The sequence below is a fragment of the Musca autumnalis genome, unplaced genomic scaffold (assembly GCF_047663935.1).
Source record: "Musca autumnalis isolate F117 unplaced genomic scaffold, ASM4766393v1 scaffold_1, whole genome shotgun sequence".
Taxonomy (NCBI): domain Eukaryota; kingdom Metazoa; phylum Arthropoda; class Insecta; order Diptera; family Muscidae; genus Musca; species Musca autumnalis.
The window spans coordinates 181,485,197-181,512,242 of NW_027411644.1; the positions used below are offsets into that span (position 1 = coordinate 181,485,197).

At 34.0% G+C, this 27,046-nt stretch overlaps 2 protein-coding genes across 3 annotated transcripts in view; one reads left to right on the plus strand and one right to left on the minus strand.

Annotated features, from left to right (window-relative positions):
• Gfrl (Glial cell line-derived neurotrophic family receptor-like) overlaps window positions 1–27,046 on the plus strand; it is a 618,264-nt gene that overhangs the window by 369,662 nt on the left and 221,556 nt on the right. For both annotated transcript variants that reach the window (XM_073959142.1, XM_073959143.1), the window contains exon 3: window positions 14,210–14,332. In XM_073959142.1, coding sequence (XP_073815243.1) covers window positions 14,210–14,332 — 123 coding nt within the window. The remainder of the gene's footprint in view (window positions 1–14,209; window positions 14,333–27,046) is intronic.
• Window positions 1,967–10,830, minus strand: LOC141388791 (serine/threonine-protein phosphatase 2A regulatory subunit B'' subunit gamma-like). Its single transcript, XM_073959141.1, has 2 exons — window positions 9,430–10,830; window positions 1,967–2,634 (listed from the first exon to the last, which is right to left on the minus strand). Exons 1-2 carry the CDS (start codon window positions 10,695–10,697, stop codon window positions 2,544–2,546), a joined length of 1,359 nt encoding a protein of 452 aa, XP_073815242.1. The 5' UTR covers window positions 10,698–10,830; the 3' UTR covers window positions 1,967–2,543.

Sequence of the window (27,046 nt, forward strand, 5' to 3'; positions counted from 1 at the left end):
TGTTTGCCCGATTTGACGTATTTTGTGAAATTTGGAAAATGTGACGCAATCTATTCTAGAAAAAATTCTCCAAATTATATTGAAATCGTGGTGGGTATCATATAGTCGGCCCCGCACGACTCTGGTTCTTTCTTACTGGTTAATATTTAAATGGAATAAACGTTATTTTAGCGATTAAAATATTTGTTAAGAAACTCGTCAATCATCACCCTAATATCCATGTAGCTTTGGACCTATCTGACCAACCGAACTATATGTCGGTTTAACTTTTTGTAATAGAAGAAAGACAAACCAAAGTTTTTAAATCCACATAAAATGGCAGCTTTACAACTTCCGTTGGTAGCAGGAACTTCCAGTGACCCTATTTCTTTTCTACACATTCCTTCTATCTGCTTATCCCACAAATACAACTTCTTTGTGCAACGTTTTTACAAGAATAAACATTAGATTTCCGCATAGTTTTTCCAGTTTTCCAAAAAAAAAAAAAAAAACAAAAATAATTCTTTGAACTAAATAATTTTGTTGTTTGGATGGTTTGGGTTTCAAATGAGCTTCGTTAAAATATTCTAATTTGTTTTCTTTTGTCCATTTAAAACTAGGTATTTTTGGGGCCAATGGACAAATGTTTTGTGGGGTGTTGGCAAATATTATGTACTCCTTGTTAACGGACAATTGTTATCTGTCTGTGTTGTTGCCTCCTTCTTCCTTCCCATGCCATGGGTGGTGGGTGGTTGGTCTAATAGTGAATTCAACGCTTAAGTTCTTGTTACAATTGTTTGTTTTGTTTTGTTGATGTTAATGATGAGTATATTTTTATTTGACCTGTATGCCGCCTGCCTATAGGTCGTTTGCTTGATTTGGCGGCCTTTGTGCCACCAAAGTATGGAATGTTTGTGTGGTCATGGTTGTTTGAGGTTATTGTTATTTGCGGTTTTCAGTATTTAAAATAACACTTAGGCAAATAGATAACAACCGCAGCACAGTAGCAGTAGAAGTGTAGAAGTAGCAGGCAGCAGCAACAATTCACCATAATATTTATGGTTTACCACATACAATTTACATTTTCCGGTCTTTCGTTTTTTTCGGCCATTTCCATTTGGCCTAAAGTACTTTTTGATAGGCATGTTGAAATTCTATTGAATTTATTCATACCTTGTTAAGTTTTATCTGTTATTTTTTTTTTTTTTTTTTTTTTTTTTTTGTTGCAGACCTAAAAGGGTGTCACTGTTATTGTTGTTTTACTTGTCTTAAGCAAATGTTAGGCAAACACGAATGTTTTCTCTTGGAATTTGTAATATTAGACAAAGTTTAATTAATTACAATGGAAAAATATTAATGCCCTATTTCACTAAGACGATTCGAATAAAAATTCGGTCGAACTAGTACCAAATTTCTGTTTTTTTGAAATATGTTTCAATTGTTTTTACAGTGTTTTATTTAACCTGCTTTGTTGTCTGTATGATTCAAATAAATCAACATAATCGTCGGTAACACAGTTCAGTTGACCGATTGAACTAACCCTTTTGCACAGATTTGAATGACAACACATAAATATGAAAAAAATATTTACTAAAAAATTAAAAAGAAATAATTAAAAAAATTATTTAAAAATGCACTATAAACTAGAAAATAATTTTTCTCTTAGCCTCAATAAGTGTTTTCTTCTTCATGATGGGATTTCTCAAATGTAGTGTAGTGGTTTGTAATGACAATTTCTCTAACATTATTTTTCATTTAGAAAAACCCTCTGATCATCAGCTTGTCTCGAAAGAGAAAATAAGATGCTTATAATTTCGGTAATCATCGATATTTTTCGTAAAGTTTATGACAAAAAATAGTCGTAAAAAGTAAGCAAGTTTATTTTTTGCGCTTCAATTTTACCGATCGTTGTCGGTAACTCAAAAATCAGTTAGAGAATCGCGCTACTGGTCTATTTTATTATAAATGATAAATAAAATACAAAAAATTATTATTTATAATTAAAGAACATTTATTTAAAACTAAACTTTAACAATCTAAAGTGAAATAAAATGTTGGATGTAAAGAAATGAGTTCTGAAGAAAAAAGCAACAACATAATTAAATATGTGTCATAATCTTGAAGTCCTAATATAAACAAAATAATTTTAAATCAAAATAATGAAAAAAATATAATTGGAATGTTATAACTTAAAATGAAAAATCTTAAATGTAGTTATATAATAAGAAAAGTTTTGCTAAACAGACAATCTGTTTTTAAATATTTTGAAAATATTAAACATTGAAATAAGTTATTAATATACAACAAAAAAATTAAGTACACCAAATAAATTTTAAAAGATTTTTCGTTCGTTTTATGATAAAATATAAAAGCAACTATAATTAGATCTTATTTCATATTCCCCTATAATACTACCTTACTCGAACTAGGACTTAAAAAGGAAACTAAAATAATAACTTAATTAAGAAAACTTTCTCCAGCTGCACACACACATAGCACAGAGAATAGCTTAAAATTGCCTGCTGCATGTGAAAACAATAAGACGGGTAATAAGTAATTTTAAATTAAACATTATGTGAACCTTCTTCACGATTTTCATAAGCCCAGAATTTGTGAAATTCAATTAGTATGGAGACAACGGTTTCAGCTTGGCCACTAAAATGAAAAACAAAAGAAAGTAAAGAAAAAAGTGAATTATGCAATCAAAATGGAAAATTGGAAATGAAAAAAGAGGAAATGTGAAACTTGTGATATATAATAACTATGCCACAGACAAAACAAAGAATAAATTTCAACAAATCTGCTGAGCTACTGCAGGCAGCAGCAATCTTTACAAAGCACAATTGCAACAGTGATAGCAAGAAGCCGTACGTACGTACGTATTGCACATGCATATTCAATATGTATGATTTTAATTAATATCTGCTAAATTAAATTTACATGCTCCAGTGGAGATATAAGTGAGAAATGCGAGGATGATGATGCTGAGTATCATCGTAATCATCACCATCACATTCATTATTATTATTTTTTTTATTGAAAAGAAACATGAAACTTGCATTACACGTTCACGAGTGAACCTATGGATATTTATGTGGGTGTGGCTGTGTGTGCATGGGTCCATGTTACTGCAGTGGCAAACATAATCGAAGAAGAGGTAATAACAAAAAAATCCATACAAGCCATTCATTGATAGCTAGATAGTTATGTACCGATATCACGGGTTCAGATCATATACACAATGCTCAGTGTATGTTTTATGGCATTTTTATAGTATGATAAGTAGGTACAATAAGAATATTGAACGTCAAATGACTATAATACTAATTTGGAAGGATTTTAAAATAAGACGTTGTTCAAAGCCGCTTTGAATGTAGCTCATCAATTACACTGGTCAACAAAACTAAAACAGTTGGTTGTTTCATCCGAATTTGTTTGTGCTTCTAACTGAAGTCGGCGAGTTATTTCTGAATATATAATATAAATTTCATAGCGCTCATGATTTGGCCATAACATAAAAATCGTCATGAAGACCTTTAACGAGATGTCATTTACCACTACTCTTTACTACTCTTTAGCAGTCTTCAGACGATTTTTTGGTTATGACCGAATCATAGGCCCTATGAACTTCAGTTGGAAGCACAAACAAATTCGGATGAAACATCCAACTTTTTTAATTTCGCAGCAGAGGCGACGGGACTAGCAAATGAGCGTGAATGACCTTCGTAGAGCCAATTCTAGTAACCCCAGAGTCAGGGATCTGACACTGAACCTTAACAGATTGCTCGGAGAGCATAAGCGGACCAACATTGGAGTGGAATAAGTGAATTGTGGGCAACGGTTAAGTCACTTTCGATCCCAGAGAAGAAAGAAGGTAGGACCTCAGTAAAGTTTTGCGACATTACACAGACTGATCAGAAGAGGAGCGAAAGTTATTATAATCGAACTTTTTCGATAACCCCGGGAGTAACAGTGACTATATTGCTCTTCCTGTCGAGAAGATCCACCACAATTTACAATGGAAGATGTTAAATCGTCCAAAGCGTTGGGACTTGAGCCGAGAGTTAAATATCTCAACAAAATGTTTAACCTCTCGTTCCAACATCGTGTCCGAAGTCTCGGAAATGGGCGTGGTGGATCCGCTACTGAAGCCAAGCAAGGATGCCAGCAAATGTGAATCGTACAGTCCGATGATTTTACTTCTCCAAAGCGCCATAATTAGCTATAGAGTTACACATTAGTCGAGGACTCAACAAGAGCTAGCTGTGCGATAATGTTGGCGGCCTTTGATACTGTCAAGCAATCCACGTTGTTTGAGGACATCGAGAAGACCTCCCTCCAGCCAAGTTTGAAACGTTGGATAATCAATTATATGTGTGGACGCCAGTCGTAAGTGGAATTCAGGAACAACAAGTCCAAGCCCCGTAGTGTTAAACATTATACGATCTGATTATACGATCTTGACGTCGGGTACCTTCCCTAATGACATTTGTGAAAGTTTGAACTCCTATATGATCGACCTTACCACATTTTTACAAGTGAGGAATGTGCAAATATCCACCACTAAATCTACGGCCATTCTGTTTGCCACGTGGACTGCGGAGATGAGCACAGAGTAGAATGTCCTGGTCGATAGAAAAGTATTTAAATCGGTCAGAACACCGCTCTGAGAACTGAAACAGGATGCTTCTTCATGCCATGAGACGAAGATTCTTCCAGTAGGGCAATAAAGTAGGATGCTCTCATTACACCATATGGACCATATGGGGGATGTGGAATGGAATCTTCATGATCTAAAGAGAGAGAGGCCCAACGATATAAGAAATAACCTTTATATCAGCAACTTTATCAAGTGGTGTGGGATACACATAGATGCAGTCGCAGATCATAAAAACAAATATCGTGTGAATGCGGTCATCGGAGTACATCCCCATCTGTCTGCTACAGGAAGTCAGCTATCACGACAAACCAGAGTAGTTTTGGCTCTACCTTCGGTATGGTGCAGCCGTCTAAATTCCTATAGGGCAAGGACAAATTTACAATAGTCAGGAAATGTAGCCTACTTTATGCTGAGAGGTGTTTAAGCTTCCTTTGAAAATGTTATATTGTCTGGCCTTGGATTCGAGTCCATACTGTGTAATGCGTTTGTGCATACGACTGCACCATAGTGGCGCCGAAAAAGGCAAAGAAAATATGCGATTGAAATTCAATGTCTGTTCTCAAGTACGATGGAGATGGATGGGGACAGTAGACCATGACATTCAGTGGTCCTTGATTAATAATAATTATTTGATTTCAAGACAATCCGCAGGCGTTACCACCTCATAGAGATTTGTTTTGTTTGAGTGCGAATGTAAGGACATCGGTCCTATTTTCCTTTATTAAACGTCAATGACTTTTAAAAAATTTTGATGAGTTTTTAATATTTTTTTTTAATTGTAAGCATAGTTATGTTTCTATTATTTTAGAATCGTTAAGTTCTAAAAGTGAATAAAACGGTTAACAAAACTTACAAGTCCAAATATGAAAGCCTACTTAAGATTTCCTTCCGATGGAGGTGTTGCTATTATTTTTTCGCAACTGTGTATACGTATAAAAGTTTATATACATACCACCATACAAACATTTGCATTTGGTTGAAACACAAAAATATACACATACGTACTATGTGTGAAGACTACATAAAAACATAAATGCACTTATGTATATACATTGATAACAGCGTAACGTGTAATGTTAATAATGGCAAAATACTACAACTTACAAGGATACAGTGATATGTGCCACCCTCTTATGTACATACATACTTAGATATATATAACTGCGGTACTTGTGTATAAGTAAGTAAGCAGCTGGATAGAGTAGTATTGAAGCAAGAAAGGAATATTAAATGGAATGTAATAAAAGTTAAATACAGAATACCAACTTTTATATATAGCATATCAACAGTGAATAAAAAGTGTACAAGAAGTGATCATATAGACATGTGTATATACATATACAAGTTCATACATACACATATTTGCATACCCATTTCCATACATATTCGGTAAATGAGGTCAATATGTTAATGTTAAATGCATCATAAATATTAAAATTGTGTGAGAGCTATATATGTATGGTTTTGTGTAAGTGTGTGTAAAATAATAATAAAATAATTTTTAAATACGTAAGCAAATTAATTTAAACATCATTAAATACAATAATGAGATTCCAACGTTATGTGTATAGGGATTTCTGAAGCGTTGATTGTGTGTATTTTCGTATTAAATTAAAAAAATATATGTGAGTTATGGATATGCAAAAAAAGGATGCAATGGGGAAGGAGATTTTGACAATACAGATTAAATTTAAAAAGCATTTAAGTTTAAAGAGAAAAATATGGCAACGTTTTGTAACTAAATGTAATAAAAAGACAAAATGAATACAGTAGAAGTGCAACTTTAGATGAAGTTTGTTTGTTTCAGGGAAATGACTTTGGTTTCGGCCGGGCTGACTGTACTGTATCCCACAATATCTTCATCAACAATGTGTTGTCGATGCTGTACATACTTGGGTACTACCGTCACGATATATCCTGCCTGACCTTGTAAAATGGTCATTCATGAACTAACAACCGAAGTTCAAGATGCATACATGAAGCCCTAAATATAAACAGGCCTCTCAACTTCTGATCAAGGTTGTTCTTGTCTAAAACATCTTGACCACTGCAATACCAAGCAGCTTTGGTCTACATTTGAAAGTCTATATGGTATCAGGAATAATAAAAACAAATAAAATTCAATAACTTTCTAACGATGCTAAAAAATGTGCAATGCCAATTCGTTGAACGTCTACCTTTGCAAAACAGAACCAATCGAGTAGTATTCTGAAAAAGCAAAATTAGTAAATGAGACTTGCAATCCACAATCCTTCGCTTCCAATGAAGTTCACACATTATCTCCTAAGCTAATCATTTCGAATTTCTCCCTGCAGGTTTTAATATAGAACCCATAGATCAGCGGCTGTAGACAAAGCATCAAACCTATGATGATACAACAACTATCCTGTGATATGTTTCCCCATCTATCTCAACTGAGGAGAGTCATCTGCCAAGCCAAACCGTCTAAATTCCTGTTGGACAAGGATTGATAAGAGCGTGCAAAGCATCTGCCCAGCATGCGGCACATGCCCTCACGACATACTGCACCTTTTCAACTGCCCTGCCAAACCTACTGAACTAAGTCCAGAAGCTTTATGGTTACAACCCAATATCTCTTCTGAACTAAAGTGGAATAATTAGTTTTCTTTCCTGCAACAATTTTAGGTGGAGATACTTTATAATAATATCTTAGGAAAATTCATCTAAAAATATCTTCAACCCGGATTCATCTTTATATGGAACTTATATCAAAGAGTGGACTTGTGTTCATAATTTTTAGTGGAGAAGTTTTGCGACCAATTTAAACCACAAATGTCAAATTACAAATAGTTCTGTCAACAAATGTATATAAACTCCTGAAATCAGGAGTACCGTTATATGGAGGCTATATCTAAAACATGGACCTATGTCGCCAAGAAGTTTTTGACCACTGGGGACTTCAACTGTCGAATTACAGCTAGTTGGGTGAATATTGTAGCTGAAATCCTCAAAATACATAAAATCGGGAGAGACCATGATATGAAAGCTATGCTAGAATGTTTGATGGAGAAGTTTTGTGACCACTGGCACCATCTAAAGCTAGACTAGAATATTTGTTGGAGAAGTTTTGTGACCACTGGGACCCTCTAATATCATATTACATATAGTTCAGTCAAAAATGTAGCTGAAGACTTCATGGACCTATATTGACAATTTTTGTTGGATTATAAGGAGATACCGTTACATATAAGGAGATACCGTTACATGGGGGCTATACCAAACCGTTGACAATTTTTGGTGCAGAATTTTTGTGACCACTTGGAATCTCAAATGTTAAATCACAGGTAGCTCCGTCACCAAATGTAGCTAAATTCCGGAAATGCGGATAATCGGGAGGTACCGTTATATACTCCCAAAGAAGCCTAAATATCAAATTTCAACCATTTTAGTACGATATTGACGCCACGACATTCAAAACACAAAAAATCGGGAGGTATATGAAAGCGTGGACCTATCCTAACAATTGTCTTCTGGAATATTTTATAGCCCCATCGAAAACTAAATGCTAAACTTTAGCTATTTCGGTTTGATAATGACGCTAAAATCTTCAAAATGCCGAAAATCGTGAGGGACCTTTCAAATTTCTGTGGGGTTATTTGCATTTTGTTTTAGTATTGTCTGTTATTTGTCATTTCACGCTTATAAAGCTTCGTTTGACCTATGCATTTCCACGCAATTGGCCTAAACCCCAAGCTATTCAAAAAATCGACTTTTTTGTAATTTTCGACTTTTACAACATTACAAGTCTTCTTTTGTTATATTTTGGATTTACCGAACACATTTAGAGCGTTCCGCTCAACTTAAAGTTAAAAGTGATAATTGAATTTCAAGGAAGAGCTTCTTGGCATAAACTTTCAATGTAAAAATTATATTTTTAGTGCCTCCAAATTGGTTTATTTTGCGTTTTCAAATCCATCAGATAGTAAAAGAACACGTGTAATAATGGCCCTAAATATGCGATAAAAAGCTAATCATAAATGTTAGAATCATATAAAGTCAGGAATTTGTTAGGAATATAGTAAGAGTATTTTCTCAATCAAAAACCAAGGGATTGACATATAAGGATACACCTATATAACCCCCAAAGTTTTTGGCAATTTTAAAAGAAGGCCCGATTGCAGGAAAACTATACATACATGTAAAGAAAAAAATTGTTTTTTTTTTTTTTTGAAAAATGCTTAGATAGTCTCAGAAATATAATTTCATAAACAATTTTAAGTTTTCTCGGCGCTAAGTGGGTTAATAGTGGGGTGTCTCGATTAACTTTAAAATAACTAAAATCGCGAATAAACTTCTATGGAGGCCATATGAAAACGTGAACCGATATAGCATAAAATTAGCTATTTCGGTTGGATGTGGATGAAGCATTCAACGTTACCAATATCGGGACAATTCCCTGCAGGAAAGATTAATATCCCCAAAGGAGAATAAAACTAATTCGAATTTGGCTTAAATCTACAAAATATCGAAAATCGTGAGTTGCCGATCTATGGGGTCTATATAGAACACAGCATGGTGTAAGAAGCTCATTACATCATGGAATACAGTATAACACTACAGACAAGTTTTTATACCCGAAATCTAACAAAATGTGGCTAAAATTTTGTGGATTTTGGTTTTGGACTAAGGAAGATGTTGGAGTTTATCATGAACGACAATTCCCCGTACATTTTTTCCCTTTCTCCCTTAAGTTGCAACGGCGGAAAGACGAAACTCACGGGGAAATTTTATTCATGACAACCCCCGTTATGTAAACTGCAATTCCTTACCAATTAATCAAGTCCTGCAATGTTATCTTATATGGGTCCTTTGATTTGACCATATCAAAAATTTCATCCTTCAAATCTTCAAAATTCACAGCCTCTGCATTGACAGCACGTATTTGCTCTTGTATCCCCTTGAAGAAATAATGCAATGTTTGGGCGGTCAAGTATCCCTTGTGCTGGACATCCAAAATGCGAAATAGATAATGCAGCGATTGTGGTTCATGACGATTATCCAATGCCAAAACAAAATCAAGAAAGGTTTTATAATCCATTTCACCGTCAAAGGTGCGACATTCATCAAAAACGCGGTCCAAAAACACCGACGTCAACGTGCCGGAACCATAATCTGCCAACTCTTGTTTACTCAACATACCATTGTGGTCTTTATCCAGATTTAAATAATTGCCGTAAACTGTCAACACGGATGGCATTGAAAACCAATTATGTTCTTGAGATTCTTTCGATGATTCCTCATCACGTAATTCTAAAAGTTCAGTCAAAAGACCAGACGCCAAAATGTCACGTATGCGTATACGCCCAGTATGGAGAGGATCCAAAAAGAAAAAGAATTTCTTTACCACAGTACATACGTAGAAACTCTGAAATGATGGTTGAACACATCCACTTATTTGTGCCAATGTTGGTATTATATCAATAATATAATTCTCCATATCGATTTCTCGTAAATAACCTTGACCCACATCATCATAGAACGACAGTCCAATACGTCCTTGTGTTAGCCATACTTTACGCATTGTGTAATTGAAAATGGAAACAATCTCCACTTTACCCGAATACCCCGAATGACATTGTAGTTTGGCAAATAGCCGGGCAGTTAGATATTTGCGACATTTGGCACTAACTGCTTGCATAACCTTTAGATAGTCATCATAGCCAATCAATTGCTGACCCATTGGTGTCACTTGTGTACAATGTTTCTCCAAAATAGACCATAATGTATTCAGTTCTTCGTTGTCCAACAACTCTTGGGAACGTTTTTGCAAAAACAATGAATGAGCTTCTTTGCGTAGATTTTGCCTTAAGGTATCTGTTGGAGCCGGTGGAGCATGAAAGAATTTTGGTATGGTTGAGTATGTGGGATGATAAACATTTGGCTTTTCACCACTTTGACCATTGTGTTTGCCATTGTTGCTGTGGATGCCTTTGAGCGGTGCATTTTCATCAAATTTCTTGATTTCTTCTTCACTTGGCCTCTGGGTTGATACTTCAAGATTTTCAAATTCTTTAATAATATCCGGATCCAATTCCATGTTTAGTTTATTGTTGTATTTTAAGGGGATTTAATTAACTTATTTTTTCCGCACTTTTGTTTAAATTCTTTGAGAAAAAAATGATATCTACAATTTTGTGTAAACAGCTGTTTGGCTGTCAATTGTGTTGTATGGTGAGAGAGAGAGTGAGAATATTTTGCTTGTTTTGGGAGAGTAAAAATAAAAACTGATCACAATGCAGGGTCGCATTTCGAGGTACAAAATTTTAAAAATCCGTTAAATTTAAACATTATTCGAAAATTGAATAAAAAATGCAATAATAAAATAATTTAAGAAAAACAAGTACATTAAAATAAAAAAAAAGTAAATGAAAGTAAACTACGAATCATGGAAGAATTCATGGTACAATGAACAATGATGGCACAATTGTAATTGCTACGAATAGAATAAATAATAGAAAAAAAATAAGTGTGTCTTTTTACTTACTAAATGTTGCTGAAACATTTTTTCATCAACTTTTCCTTTATACAGCTTTCAAAATCTGCAACATTAGTAATAACTATTACTAATTATCACGTAAAAAGACACAGCTATTGAATATTTGTATTAATAACATGTTTACGTTAAACATATGATTGCACAAGGTATGAGAAAACAAAATTCATACTATTACACTATGCAACAATGAAAATGCAAACAACGTCTAGTATGCATGTTTGGAAAGTACATATTGAGACTACAAAAACCCTAGTAGAGTTTTGTCCTGTTAGATCCAGTTCGAATTTTATGGCCTCATCTAAACCGGGCTAAAACTACATTTTTTGCATTTATCGGGCCTTTATCTCAGAAACGAATAGGAATTTAGCATTGCTGTCTTTGGCGTTATTGTAGCCCTAAACTAGTAGAACTTATTTTTGAACAGACCATATAAGAAAAGCTCCATATAGGGAATCAAAATCAAAAAAATATATACGATTTTCCATATTTGCTGAAATTCTGGTCAGTATCAGCTTAAGTCTCGCTCCACACTAGAGTGATTTCATTAAAAAAATTGCATGAAATTATGCGGCTCTAGATCGACTTCCATAATAGAGTAAAATCATAAAATTTCTGTAGTCGGGAATTCGATTTAAGAAAGCCTAATTTCATGAAATTTTTTAATGAAATTCACGCTTGTGTGGACCGGGACTAACTATTGGGAGTTGAACCAAGTAACTCTTTGCAAAAATCTTCTTCTCAGCAATTCTTCAGAACATTCTGAAACTCTAAAATGCATACTTCATGTTGTTTCAGCGATATTTTGCATCATATCTTTTACAACAGTTATTACAAATACATTTCACACCAACAGTTTACTCTCGCATTTCGGATATCACCACATTATTGACATATTTAATAAATGGTCGTTGAAAAATATACTGAAAACAACGTGATAGAGGAATTTTACAACAATGACATGTTCTGAAGAGTTGTGTATTACATTCCAGCGAATAGAAGAAGAAGAAGAAAACATCAAGAAAAAAATAACGGTTTTGGAGATATGGTGCGAAATATTATGGAAATTTTCAATATTTTTTAAAACTTGAGGCAATAAATGTAATCTTTCGAGTTCATTATTTCTACAAATATTTTATTCTTGCCCTTATCTACAAATTTGCTTCAAAGGTGAGATGGCGGTTCACATAGGTTTCAGAGATATAGACCAGAATTGCTTTAAAAAGTCAATATTTAACCATGTTTAGATGGGGCCATAAAATCCTAGCTGGATCTGACACAACAAAACCCAACTAAGGTTTTTGTCGTTTGGGTCTGTACTTTCAAAAAAGCGTCATCTAAAATTGTTTGCACAAGATTACCTTAACAATGTTGCACAGTGTTGTAGAACATTACTTTTAAACACCACTATTTTTGTCCCTTTTTTGATTACAAAATGCATTTGGTTTCAGATCCCATATATTATTGGCAAAGATATACTATATATATCTATATCTTCAATAAGTCCATATTTATATTAGGCAATTTTCCTTGCGGCAATTGTCAGTTTGATGGAGAGAGAGGTGAGACATATGGTAACCCTTTGCCTCTCAACACCCTCTCTCATCGACAAACTGACAATTGCCGCAAGGAAAATTGCCTAATGTAAATATGGACTAAGGAGTCATTCGGGTTTTGCATGAAATGACCATATTGAATAAGAAGACTAACTGATCTTTTATAGTGATATCGATCTCTTATGAGGAAATCTACTGAAGATGTTTCTAAATTTCTATAAGAAAAGCTGGGGTCTTTTATAATATGATTTTTCTGACATTCTTTAAAAATTCTACTTGTATACTATAATAAGGCCTTTTAGAAAGCTATTGACGAACGAATTTGCAAAAGAAGAACCTGTGGTATTATGTAAGAAAAACTAATCGATCCAATTGCTATTTAATGAGAGGAGCTACTCATATTTTATAAAGAAGATTTTGCTTGAAATGTAATGCCATATATGTACATATTGAACGTTTTCTGTTTGGATATTTTCTACCAATTGAGAATCCGAAACACAAAGTAACATCCTCTTCAGTCGGAAAATGCGTAAAATCCTTCAAAATAGATCATATGGTGCAGTATTTTTACACGTTGTTCTACGAAATAATGGACCTATATTTACAGTTTTTTTTTCAAATATAACTTTTGTGTGACAATCTCTCCAAATATATATTAATCGTAGGCCTATACCCTAAGAAATTAATGTATCCTCACATTGAAGACTTATTTCACTAAGACGGTTCGAACTACTACCAAAATTCTGTTTTTTTTTTTCTACAATAACAGGAGTTTGGTAGTAATTCGAACGAATTTGGTTTCGAATCGTCTTAGGGAAACATGCCTATACCGACAATTATAAAAACGTGGACCTATATCGACAATTATCTAAACAAATTTTTGAAACACCCACTGAAGACCATTTATATTGAATAATGTGGGTAAACCGTTCAAAAAATAATCGAAAATCCGTTCTGTGGGGGTTATAACCAAATGTGGACCCGTACCAATAGTTCTCTTTGAGCATGTGTTGCACTCCATAGTGAATACTAAAAATGAAATGTCAATCATTTTGTTGGAATCGTTTCGGTCCTAAGAGTAATATAAACAATTTATTCGGGGCAAATACGCTATTTATTTGACAAATATTCTATGGAATTGACAACTTAAACGACGCATTTCTTAACCTGTTAAACGCCTTATAGACCATACACTTTAACGTTGATTAAGTGCATTACGTCGTTTTTTGACATATATTGCATGAAAACGACAACTAACATCAATTGGATTTGCTAAACGTACTGTTAAATGTAAATGCGGCTTCAGTCTTTGTGGTTTGAAAAATACTCTTTTCAATTAGGTATCACTTTACCATAAAGTGATTGGAAGTGAAATGAAGTCCAAAATCATAGTCGACTTTTAGGCGACCATTTATAATGTGAAAATACATCAATTAATTTAAGATTTATGTTTTGAATACATTTCAAATAAACTTACAATAATTTGTCTTTTCTTTACAGGTTCTAATATAAAAGTCGCTTCGGCAATATTAAATTGTATATTAGCCCGTCAATTATGTTTTGAAGATCCCTCATGTTCAGCAATACTAGAAATAATACCCAGAGTATGCGGTCCAATACCAGGTAAGTTACAAACTGTAAATATATGTTTGTAAAGTATAATATAATATTAGAAACTAAAAAAAATACATTCGGTTTATTTAACTATCATATAAAAATATTTCTGAAACCATATAGCCTTGTTATTGATCGTAAATTCTTGTTTTAATAAAACTGTTTGTTGTTTTTCATATTATTGCTTTTAAATATACACCCATGCATATAATTTTATTTTATTCTAAGTTCTTAAACTATTTATATGTGGGTTTACAAGTACAATATAATACTATTTGCTATTCAACAAGTTTTGTTATCATGGGATGAAAACATAACCAATACAACACCGTCTATGTGTTGGGTATCCTAAGAGCTATAAAAGAAAAGTTATAAGCTATGAAAATATGTTCTTGTTGATGGTCATACCATAAGTATTTCCGATTATTTGTCGAAATGGTTTGCAGGAAATGATGTTGGCCATAATAATGATGTTTATAAAAGAAGAATATATAACAATATAGATTTTTTTATATGTATGTAGTGTATGCATTCTTTGTAGTAGGTATTGAATTCAACATACTGAAGATGCATTAAAGGTTATTATTAGATCCGATTTATCTATTCTATCTATTCACAAACAAAATATATTTAACACAATTTAACAGTACCCAGCAAAATATTTGTAGCCAAAAAAGTAGTTGAATCATGAGTGCAAGTGCTTCTGGACTACATCTTTTTACGTGAAAGAACTCACGATTTTTACAAGGGCATGGTGCAGTGAGGATACTGTCTAATTTGTATCTTCATCACATATTTTGCATGACTCTGTGGAAGTCAATAAAAAAGCATTTCTTAAGAAGTTTTCGAGTATTTTTGAGCAATAAAAGCGAATTCTCTACTATAAAAAGTAAAAAATAATCATAACGGATCATGTTTTCTGCTGTTTAAAAGTCGTTTTGCAAAAAAAAAAAAACTCATACACCAGACTTTTACATTTTGTTAACGACTTCGGTGTTAACTGTTGTACTTCCTTGTGGACACACATAGTCCATACATCATTCCTCATACAAGAGACGAGGAATTGAAATTAACTACATCTACATATAACGAAGTCTACAGATATATTCCTTCACCCTTTAAGCTGAAAACATATTCAACATTTGAGTAAAGTTTTGTGTTGAGCGTTGAAAAAAAAAAAAAACAATAACAACAGGGCGATGCCGACACCAAAGTCCAGCTTTGATCTGTTTGCCGGCATATATTTCAAATGAACTTGAATTTTTCGGCATCATACCCAACAGACGGCCAAAACGACATAAAACTTTACCCAAACGTTGGATGTGTTTTCAGCTTTAAATGTCAAAAACAGCAGAATTAAAAAATAGTGTACAACTTTCTTATAATTTTTGCTCCTCTTCATACTCGAACGCTTTTTAAGTACAAAGAGTTAAATTTGAAGATTCTTGCAAGTTAAAGAGCAGAACGTTTGATATGAGTTAATGATTAGTGTTATAATAGTGCAATCAACTTTGATCCAATAAAAATTTCTCGTTAACTATGAAAAATAGACAAATCATCAGAAGCCCATAAAAAATTTTAATCTAAGATTGGAGTTGAGAAAATACAGTCAAATTTGATTTGCCCTGCATATATTTACATAGCACCTAATGATATGCAAACACATAATAATTTCCTCAACTTCTTTTCCTGTAGCCAAATACTAGACTGTCAGCAATTTGCTTATCCATCTAACTATCGATATGTCGTTAGAAAATCATTATTAATATTAACCTTCACTAGCTAAGCCATTTGTAACGAAAACTCAATGATTATTACTTAAATAAATATTTGTTAATTCCTTGTTAATGGCATTTGTTAATATTTGACAAACACACAATAAAGAAAATATACACTTGAGTATGTGGACTTCAGGAAAGTCTTACCCAAAATGAGCAGCAAGGCCATTTTTGTTGGTTGCCATTACTACTTTAACTAGGCGTTTACACACAGCGAGTATTGGCAAGACAATAGCTAAGTTACAAACCATTTTCACCAATACATTCATATTTTTCTCTACACATATTTAAAAATGTATCAATGTATTTGTGAAAAAGGTTTGTATTTTTGCTATTGTCTTGCCAATACTGGCATTTGTAAACGCAGGGTAAGGAGCAATCAATAAATAACCTGCTTTAGTTAAATAGTATGTCCAAAGTGTTTGCAAGTGGTAGTGAAATATGTATGTATGTGTGTATACTGAGGTTATGACTTTTTGACCTTTTTTCTCAAAAATGATTTCCTGTACCAAGAATGAATGAACTTTTGCCTATAAATGACAAAAAAGCTAATTCTGTTTAAGTAATAAAAAAGGTCAGGCACAAACCACTTTGAAAAGAAAAAAATCTCAAAAAATAATTTCCTGTTGAACGAATGAATGACCATTTGTCTATTATTGATTATAATAACTTTTATTCCATTTAAATATTGAAAAAGGTCCCGCACAAACCACTTCTAATTGATATGCAAGGCGGGTGTGCTTACCATTGCACTACGGTGGCAAACAAAAGGTTATGCAATTTTGGTTATGTCGTGTGACTTCTAGGCTTATTTTCATTAATATATCTGCTTATAGGGGCTTCAAAAGTTTGTCAAAAAAGCTTATACCGAAAAATTTTCAAATGATTTTCTGCTTGATCTTTTTTACCGAATCACCTAATAATTAAGATTTTATCTAATCTCAGCTAAAAACTTAAGAGAATATGATACAGGGATACGAAGTTGTAAAAAAGTTATAACCCTAGTGTATACATTAACACAATTCCTTATACATTATATGTGTATTATATATCTTTTTTTTTTACCCAAGACCACAATTAATTTAATTAAGGAACACCACAAATGCCAAAAATTCCTCTTTGTTTTTTTTTTTAACATTGCACTTTATGGTGATGACGATAATAATGAAGGTGCTGGTAGTGGTGTTGGTTTTCGCTTGCTTGGTCCTTGTATCTTCTTTACGTAGGGCAAGAGTTAACGAAACAAAGTCAAAACAAATAGTTTACTTTCCACGGTCATATATCTTGGGATTAATCTTAAACCGCCTCTCACAGTGTTTTGTCATAAAAATATGAGAAATTCAATTGGTCTTCTAAGAGCAAATGACCGATGGGTCTTCTAATAGAAGGCCAAGGGGTCTTCTGATGAAATACCACTGGGTCTTCTCAAAGAAATCTTAAGGGTCTTTTTCAATAAAGACCAATGGATCTTCTCAGTGAAGACAAAATGTCTTCATATAAAATACCAATGTATAGAGTTTGGGAATTCCCGATGCACATTCCGGGAATGTGCGAAATTTTCATTCCCGGGAAACCGGGTCTTCTCAAAGAATACTAATTGGACTTTTCTTAGAGGACTAATAGGTCTTCTCATAGAAAACCAAAATCTCTCTTCATGTGACTTCTCATACCTTTGGTCTACTGTGGGAAGACCTTATGGTCATCTATGGAAGGGCTATTGGTCTACTTTGAAAAAACCTTTTGGTTTTCTTTTAGAAGGCCTATTGGTATTCTTTTTGAAGACCTATTGGTCTTCTACGATAAGACACATTGGTATTCTGCGAGAAGACACTTTGGTCTTTTGTGAGAAGATATTCTGGTTTTCTATGAGAAGACCCATTGGTCTTCTATGAGAAGAAGATCTATTGAACTTCAATGTTTTCTGTGAGAAGGTCTATTTGTCTATTTGTTTTCTTTGACATCTCTCTTCTTTTCTTTATGCAACAAAACTTTAAGTGCTACATGTTCTCAAAAATTATTTTAAAACCCCATTATACCTCCTAGACATTTATAAAACACATGGTCATATTCACATGCCGCAGTTATGGCAGTCCATTATAAAATACCAAATTTCTCCGACTCATGAGTAGCCCTATTTTTATAGCGGAATGTGTATTTGCATATTCTTTAATGGAAAAAACTACTTTAAAACAACCTACTTGAACTTGTGAAAGAAGGATTTCACATGCTTACCAAGCACATACATAGCAATCAAGGAATACAAACATTACATACATATATTATAATTTGTACATACATATGTACATACAAATATACAACTTGGTTTTTTATAAACAACAAAAAACTTAAAAACAAAGATGAAAGAAACATTTTACGAAATCCTTTTTTATTCATTCATTCTTGTAGGGATGTGTATGAATGTGTGTCCTAGATATGTGTGTTATGTGCTGCGATTTTTTAATGTGTCTGTGTTCCAGTATATATCGGTGTATGTGCGTTTTGTTTGTTTTTACGCCACGTTGTGAAACCGTGTGTGTTGTCACATTAGCACAACATGTGGTCCATAAAAGTCCTCTTTGTTTTGGCCAACCACTTGTGTGTGTGAGTCCGTTCGTCGTTGGGGGTATGTGGATCCCGGTCACAATATGAGCAACAACAACAATGATACACATATATGTACATTGTTGCTGTTGTTGCCTTTGTAGTGGTTTGTTGCATATGGCGAACTGCAAAAAAAGGCATCACTCAAACATATGTTTGATGTCATAAAACCTTTTATTTGGCGGTCGTGAAGTTGTCCTTTATTGAAGTGAAAGCCTGTAGTGCTAATTTATGCAGACAGCAGGAAATGAAATTAAATGTAGTAGCTCTTAAAGCTACAGGGATACAGGCTATCACTTGAAATTAAATTGAAGTATCAAATTTGCTCACGTTCTACTAATTTCTCTTTTTGTTTTGGAGGGGCATTTCAAATATAATTGCGTTTGCCAGACATTTATTTATGTACCCCTCTTTCATTGTCATCATCAAGATGACATACATACATATGTATATACAAGGATTATTTATGATTTTAATATGAATTATTACATTACCAAAAGCAAAAAAAAAAGAATGAATTTCAAAAGATTTATGTTTCGACATTGATGCTGCTTGGGGAAACATACTGTTGCAAATAAATTTTATTTTATCATAAATTTTATTTGTCTTTATAAATTTCATTACTTTTATAAAGGAAATGTTAGTCATCCCTATGTGTTAATAAAATAAAATGGAAAATAAGTTTTCTTTATTTTAGGACTAGGCTCCTCCGCCATGGCGTCCATACCCAAAACATTGTTCTTTAATAAAAAGTTTTCACATTTCAGTCCGAAAATGTGACAAAAAAAATCGGGCGGTATCATTACATGGGCGCTATTTTAAATTGTGGATCTATACCGACATTTCTCTGTAGGAATGCTTTATACCCCTAGCAAAGACCAAATACCAAATTTCAGCCATTTCGGTGTGATAATGAGGCTAAAACCTTGACAATTGTTGTTGTTTTTCATGGTAACAGGTTTTTTACCAGGTAGGGTTAGCAACCCATCGCCTATACACTTCTCTTTTCACATCCGGGCTTGTGACAGCCAATGGCGGATTTCCGCAGATCTTTCGACGAATTTTTTAACCTGTTCCGCATATTACCACGGTAAGTATTAGTGTCTTGGAGAGTGGGATTTTTGTTTGTTGGAAAATCGGGAGGTGTTGTTCTTGATTCAAAATATATCTGAAACAGGTGTAGTTTTTCGAATTACAAATGAAATGTTTCGAATTAAAAATGCAATAATTCGTATTACAAATGGAATAATTCTAATTTCAAATAAAATAATTCGAATTACAAATGGAATAATTCAAATTATAAATAGAATAATTCGAATAACAAATTGAATTATTCGAATTACAAATGGATAGATTCGAATTACAAATAAAATAATTTGAATTACCAATGGAATAATTCAAATTACAAATAGAATAATTCGAATTACAAATGGAATAATTCAATTTACAAATAGAGTAATTCGAATTAAAATGGAATAATTCGAATTACAATTGAAATGTTTCGAATTACAAATGGAATTATCGAATTACAATTAAAATGTTATGAATTACAAATGGAAATCTCGAATTACAACTAAAATGATTCGAAATACATTTAAAAAATATGTGGAGCTACAAATTTCTGAAAGGACGTTCAGCACTCCCAAAGATACTTAATACGAACTTTAAGCCATTTCGTTGTCAAAATTAGGCTAAAACCTTGAAACATCAAAACGTGGACCTTGATCAAACAACTTCTGTGAGATAGCTAAAAACTCCAAATGGAGAATTTCGTATCTAAATTTAAACTAATTTTATGTGATAATGAGGCTAAAATCTTGAAAATACCAAAAATCGGGAGGTACCGTTCTATGAGGGCTATAGTTCAGCAACAAATTTCACAAAAATATTGCTAGCGATGCTGATGCTATTTGATATTGTTGCTTTAATAAAATAGCATTGGGCACGCATACTCATATTTTGCAGCACTCATGATCAACACATATCAGAAAAGAGAATAAGCAACAAAGTTTCAACGGCTTAGCCATGTTTTCAGCAAACAATTGTTTTTGAGATCAGGGTTACCAGTGTAATGCATTAAAAATCACGATATAAATAATTCCATTTTTTCGTTCAAAGGACATGTGAATTTTTGGTGAAGCTGTTCAATATATATTTTTATACCCTCAGCCTTTAGGCTATGAAGGGTATATACACTTTCATACGGGCAAAATGTGCCTCATCGAAATAATGGTTTTAGACCCCAAGTATGTTTGGACGAAATGTGTTTCAGACAATTTGGAGTCGATTGAGCAATGTCCGTCCGTCTGTCTGTCTGTCTGGCTGGCTGGAGCGCACGATAACTCTCGAACGGATAAACCGATTCGGTTCAAATTTTGGCTTTCGTAATATTTTATCCAAACTTAGTTTAAGTTCGAAGATGGGCTATATCGGTCCACTCCTTCCGGTACCTCCCCCACAAAAGTTCGAAAATGTTCGGAAAATTTGTGCGCACGATAACTCTTGAAGGGAGTAACCGATTTGGTCCATACTTTGCCCATCGTGGAGCGTGTACCAGACTTAGATAAGGTTTCAATATGGACTCAATCGGTCCACTCCTTGGGGTACCTCCCACACAAAATTTCGGAAAAGTTCAGTTTAGGGCCAGCTCTCGAATCGCTTTGATTTTTGTTTTAGCAGCTTGTATTCACTGCCCTCCATACGACGGTACAAGTTTCAGCAGGGGCAAAACCATACTTCCCGAGAGAATAGCCTGAAAGTTGCAAAAAACCCTATGACACCGTGTGAGGTGGTTGAAGCGCAAGATAACTCTCGAACGGAACTGCCGATTCGGTCCAAAATCTGGCCTTAGTAATATTTTGTCCAAACATAGTTTAAGTTTGAAGAAAAGCCATATCGGTCCACTCTTTCAGGTACCTCCCCCACAACAGTTCCAAAATGTTCGGAAAAATTGTTCGTACGGTAACTCTTGAAGGTAGTTGCCAAATTGGTCTATACTTTGCACATCCTAATACATCTACCAGATATAGATCAGGTTCAAATATGGACTATATTTGTCCACTCCATCCCGTACCTCCCACACAAAATTTCGGATAAGTTCACTTTAAGACCTGCTGTGGAATCACTTTGATTTTTGTTGAGACAACTTGCATTCGTTGCCTCAATTACGATGGTAAAAGTTTTTTTTAGGGGCAAGTCTATACTTTTTGAGCAAACAGCCTGAAGAGTGTAAAAACATCCTAAGGCACCATATGTTGTGGCTGGAGATCCACTTCCATAACGGTCAATGTCGATCCATTCCTTTTAGTATCTCCTCCCCAAAACTTTTGAACTTTAATCCCAATCAACATTGTTGTCGGTTCAAATATCCAATACATACATACGTATTTTGGGAAAAAAATTTTTTAATATACACAGGCTGAGGGTATATCTCTGTCGGCAAAGCCGACTGATACTTTTTTACTTGTTTTATTTTAAAACAATAATAATTAGTATTCTTTAGGTTCTACCTTATGATGGAGGCATTTTGACATTAAATTACACCTTTTTTATTATTGCGTTGGCAACTCTAATCAAAAAACCACCCTCGAATGCTAATTCGTTCTTACGAATGGTCAGCCGACTGCTAAATATGTAGCGTGGTTGTCGATTATGCCTAACGCAAAAAAGATTAGGCGTGAAAAACGAAATAAGCAACAATGTGCAAAAATAAATATGCGTTCGGTTGCTTATTTAGCCGTGTGTGTCAATATTGTGTAGCAGTTGAAGTGTACAGCTAATGCTAATGTTTTTAGATGCTGGCTTTTAAACCCTGGTTAAAACTATATGCAAGAAAATACTCATAATACTGGTCCACTTTAAAAAAAACTTTTTTTGTACGTTTTGAAATGAATGAATGAATGAAAGATATAAAAAATTTGCACAGTTGGCGTAAGTGGTCAAATAATAGAGATATCGCAATAGTCGGTAATACATCCCTTTTTCCAATTTTTCTGCAATCACACTACAGGTCGGAATTTTGATCGGATCATAACGAAATTTTCTCACAGAGATAGAAGCATATTGATGATGGTGATATCAAATATAAAATTAAATATTAATTATTTTGGTTCAGTTCGTCTTAAGTCATTTGGTATAAAAGCCAGATAGGTGAAAACTTTCGAATCTCCCTAAAAGAAAAGTGAAAAGATTATGCACAGAGGTAGTGGTGTAGAGTATCACATAGTCGGCCCCGTACCGACTATCCGTAACTTGGTTAAAAACAATTTCACTTGTCAAAAATCTACTGGAATGATTCTCCTAGATATAAAAGCCGCATTCGATTCTGTTTGGCATGAAGGTCTGATCTTTAAATTAATCAAACTAAACTTCCCTAGTTACATCATTAAAATAATCACAAGCTTTTTAAGCTCCAGATCCTATAGAGTTCATATAGGGTCAAAAAGTTCTACGTTATTTAACATTTTGGCAGGCTGCCCACAAGGCTCCTGTTTATCTCCTATCCTTTGCAATATATTTACGTCTGATATACCTGTTATTCCTAACTGTACCATGTCTATTTTTGCCGATGACACAGCAATATTGAGCTCGGGTATTTTCTCTGAAGAAATCATACGCAACCTGCACATAGCTCTTGAAACATTAACCAAATATTTTTTTAAGTGGAAAATAGCATTGAATTGTAATAAAAGTCAAGCAATTTTTTTTACTAGAAAAAGAAAAGAATGTTATACTCCTCAAAGTAATATAATTATTAACAATGCCGAAATCAGTTGGGAAAAGAATGTCAAATATTTAGGAATAATTTTAGATTCCAAATTATGTTATAATGATCACATTTCCTATATAGTAAATAAGTCAAATTTACTCATTAGAAATCTATACCCATTCATAAATAGAAACTCATCTCTTAGCATTGAGAACAAAATGCTAATTTTTAAGGCAATATTTCAAGCAATATTTTGCTATGCTGCGCCTGTTTGGTCCAAAAGTGCCAATTGCCATATAAAAAAGCTTCAAGTAGCACAAAATAAAGTTCTGAAGTTAATTCATAATTTTCCTAAATATTACTCTACTAGTAGATTACATAGCGTGGCGAAAGTGGACACTGTCGCTACCAGAATTGAAAAATTAACTCAAAGATTCAGTATTAAATGTACATATTCAGAATATGATCATATTGTTGAGCTTAGCTCTCTGTGAGTAAAGTTTTTATATAGTTATAAGTAGGTTTTAAGTTTTTTATCATAATATAAAAATAATTCACATAGGTTTTTTGTTAATTTTTTCCTCCAATTTCAATATTATATTCCATTGTATTATATAAATTATCAAGTTTAATATTTAAGTTGAAAAAGGGCCATATCCTTAAACTCTTATTATGTATATAACAGATTGAAACAAATTGTATATATCACAAAATAAATAAAATGAATTGAAAAAAAAAATTAATTATGACTTAATTAGCAAAATAACCAAAAATCGTCAAATCGTCATTTATCAATTTTTGACCAAAAAATCGTCAAAATGACGATAAATCGTCAAATCTGGCAGCCATGTGCTGTACATCTGCATCAGGCAAGGGGTGCACGCACGCTCTTTGGGAGCGTACATTTATTCACGTCAGCCATGCACGTGTCTTTACGAAAAAGTTAACTAAAACTCTCTTTCCCATACAAAAACCCAATATAGCATTCTCTTCTTGTGCACCATTGATTCACGTACACAACATGTGGAGAGAACAAAACAATTTAGTCTCAACTGAACAGGCAATGAAGAAGGTTGTGCGTCGCTTCTTTTGTTTTTTGTGTATGCGTCCCCTTAGCGAAATGACTATTATGCATGTTATGTCTTCAACACTAATGCAAACAACGCAATGTGCGTTGGTATGGGATGCCTGATGCTGCTGTACATATCTGCTGTGATTGTAGCTTACCGATGTCCAACTTCCGTGTTGTGACTGTTCGTACTGTATTTTTAATCTTTAATCGGTTATGTACTTTTGGTACAACAAGCAGGGGTGCCAAGTTGGTGGTTTTCCCGCTACTTGTGGTGATTTTTGACGTACAAAAACCACTGTTTAAGCAGAAATGGCAACTGTTTTAAGGTAAAAATCGCTACAGACCTATGGTGCGTATGTGGCTGTAGCGATTTTTACCTCAGAACCGTTGGCATCCCTGACAACAAGGTTGTGATCCGAGACGATGTTTGCTCCTCTGAACGATCGTACGTTCAACAAGTTCGATACAATTTCTTGATCACGTTGTACCAATTTGATGTCTTATTTTTTGATCTGGTGGCAGCCCGTCCACTTATGAATGCCGATATGATTAAATCTGGTACTGCTAAATCCCATCCTTTTTAGCAGGTGCCGACTAGAATAATGTTGATGTCATGGGCAGGATATCGTTCATATATTTTTTCTAAGGACTCTTCAATCCCTGACCTTAATAGGTGAATGAAGGCAAATAAAACTGATGTTGAAAAATTTAGCTTTTATCCGAAATTTAGTCTTTCAACCACCGGGGTGAAAATGCAGACCGAATGTTTTAATCTTCGACTAACTACAAATCCACAACCAAACTCATGATTTGTGTCATGACATAATAATAAAGTGCGACACCTTGTACTTTGTATGGGCATCTGCATCAAACTGTCCCTTCTCTATACAGAGTGCCAGGTGAAGATTCGCAGTTCATGGATTTTAAAAAGTTTACGGTGGTTGTCAGCTTTTGAGGGATTTGTTTCTCTTGTCCGTTGCGTTTCATGGTAACGGATTTTTTTTGGAAGGTGGTTTACCAACCCATCGCCTTTACCCTCCTCCTTTTACGTCCGGGCTTCTGATCACCAATGGCGGTTTTCCGCAGATATTTCGACACATTTTCAACCTGTTCGGCACATTACGACGGTAAGTATCAGTGTCTTAGTGAAAGGGATTTTTGTTTGGTGGATTTATTTTTAAATTGCTTACTAAGACAAAATTAGCATATCCCAGTTGTCTATGTGATTGTCCTTAAAACGTTTTAGCGCACCAAAGGCTTGCAGAGGATAGAACCTGGTAGATAGTCTATTAAATTTCCCTCCTCTCCATATAACACATATAATTGTAAGCCCTTAAGCCCTTTCAAAATCGACAAACACAATATTTAAGTAGTATTAAAATCTGCCCCTTCCATATCTTCCTCCTCGTAACAAACGAAACATATTCCCCCTTTAATTAAAATGCGACATGACTTTCAATGGCAATTAAAAAGTCATAAAACCATTTAACAAGCTCCATGTCACCCTATCCAAAATTGTACCCATAAAATTTTTCACTCTACTTCGCTGGGTCATAACTTAACGCCATCACAAAATGTTCACGATCAACATTTGACATTTTGATTCGTTTTTAATTATGGTCATTAATTAGATAGGTCTACTATGCAATATTCCAATATAGATTTCATATTTATCGGGCAACGTCATCATAATAACTACAGCCAGCCACTGATAACTGGACAACGAACACACACATGCACAATTCACTTTCTACACTTCACGGTATGTGTCTGTATTTCCGTCTGTCGGTAGGTTATGAAACGATGCCATATAATGATATATCACTTTGACCATTAAATTTTTGGACAATTGATGTGTGGCAGGGTGTGTGTGTGTTTTGTATAAGAGTTGTGGTGTGTGTACGAGTTTCGTCCTGTTTCCGATTATGGATGTCACAATAAATGTTTTGGACATTAGAAAATTGAGATGATATCATTTATTATGACTGGCAAGTGGTCACACCGAACAAAAACGTACCAACAACAAATGACATTGATAGGCATTTTTATTCCTAGAGCGTTTATATTGTGTGAATGCACACATATGTCACAATTGAGGTGAACAGTTTGATAAGTACCAGAAAAAATATGTACATACATATGTAAATCGATTGGAAGAAAATACAATTTCCAAAGGAGGCAACTTTGAGCAGTCAACAGCAAAGGCACAATTCTTTTGTATACCCTCCACCATAGTATAATATACTTAACATACTTAAGTACAGTCGAAATCGCTTATAACGTCGGTCAAGGGACCGACGGAATTTGTCGCTATAACCGATATGTCGTTATAAGCGATAGGGCTATAAAGGGCCCCAGAGATTTGGGACTTTTGGATATCGTCGTTATAACCGATATGACGTTATAAACGACAACGTTATAAGCGATTTCGAAATAATCATTTCGACCCTACATGCATATGCTCCCACAATATCCCCAAAGAAACATGGGAAACTTCTCTCATATTAATGAGTGAAAGCCGATTCATATTGGCTCAATGATAAACGCCCTACTTTTTATCGCCT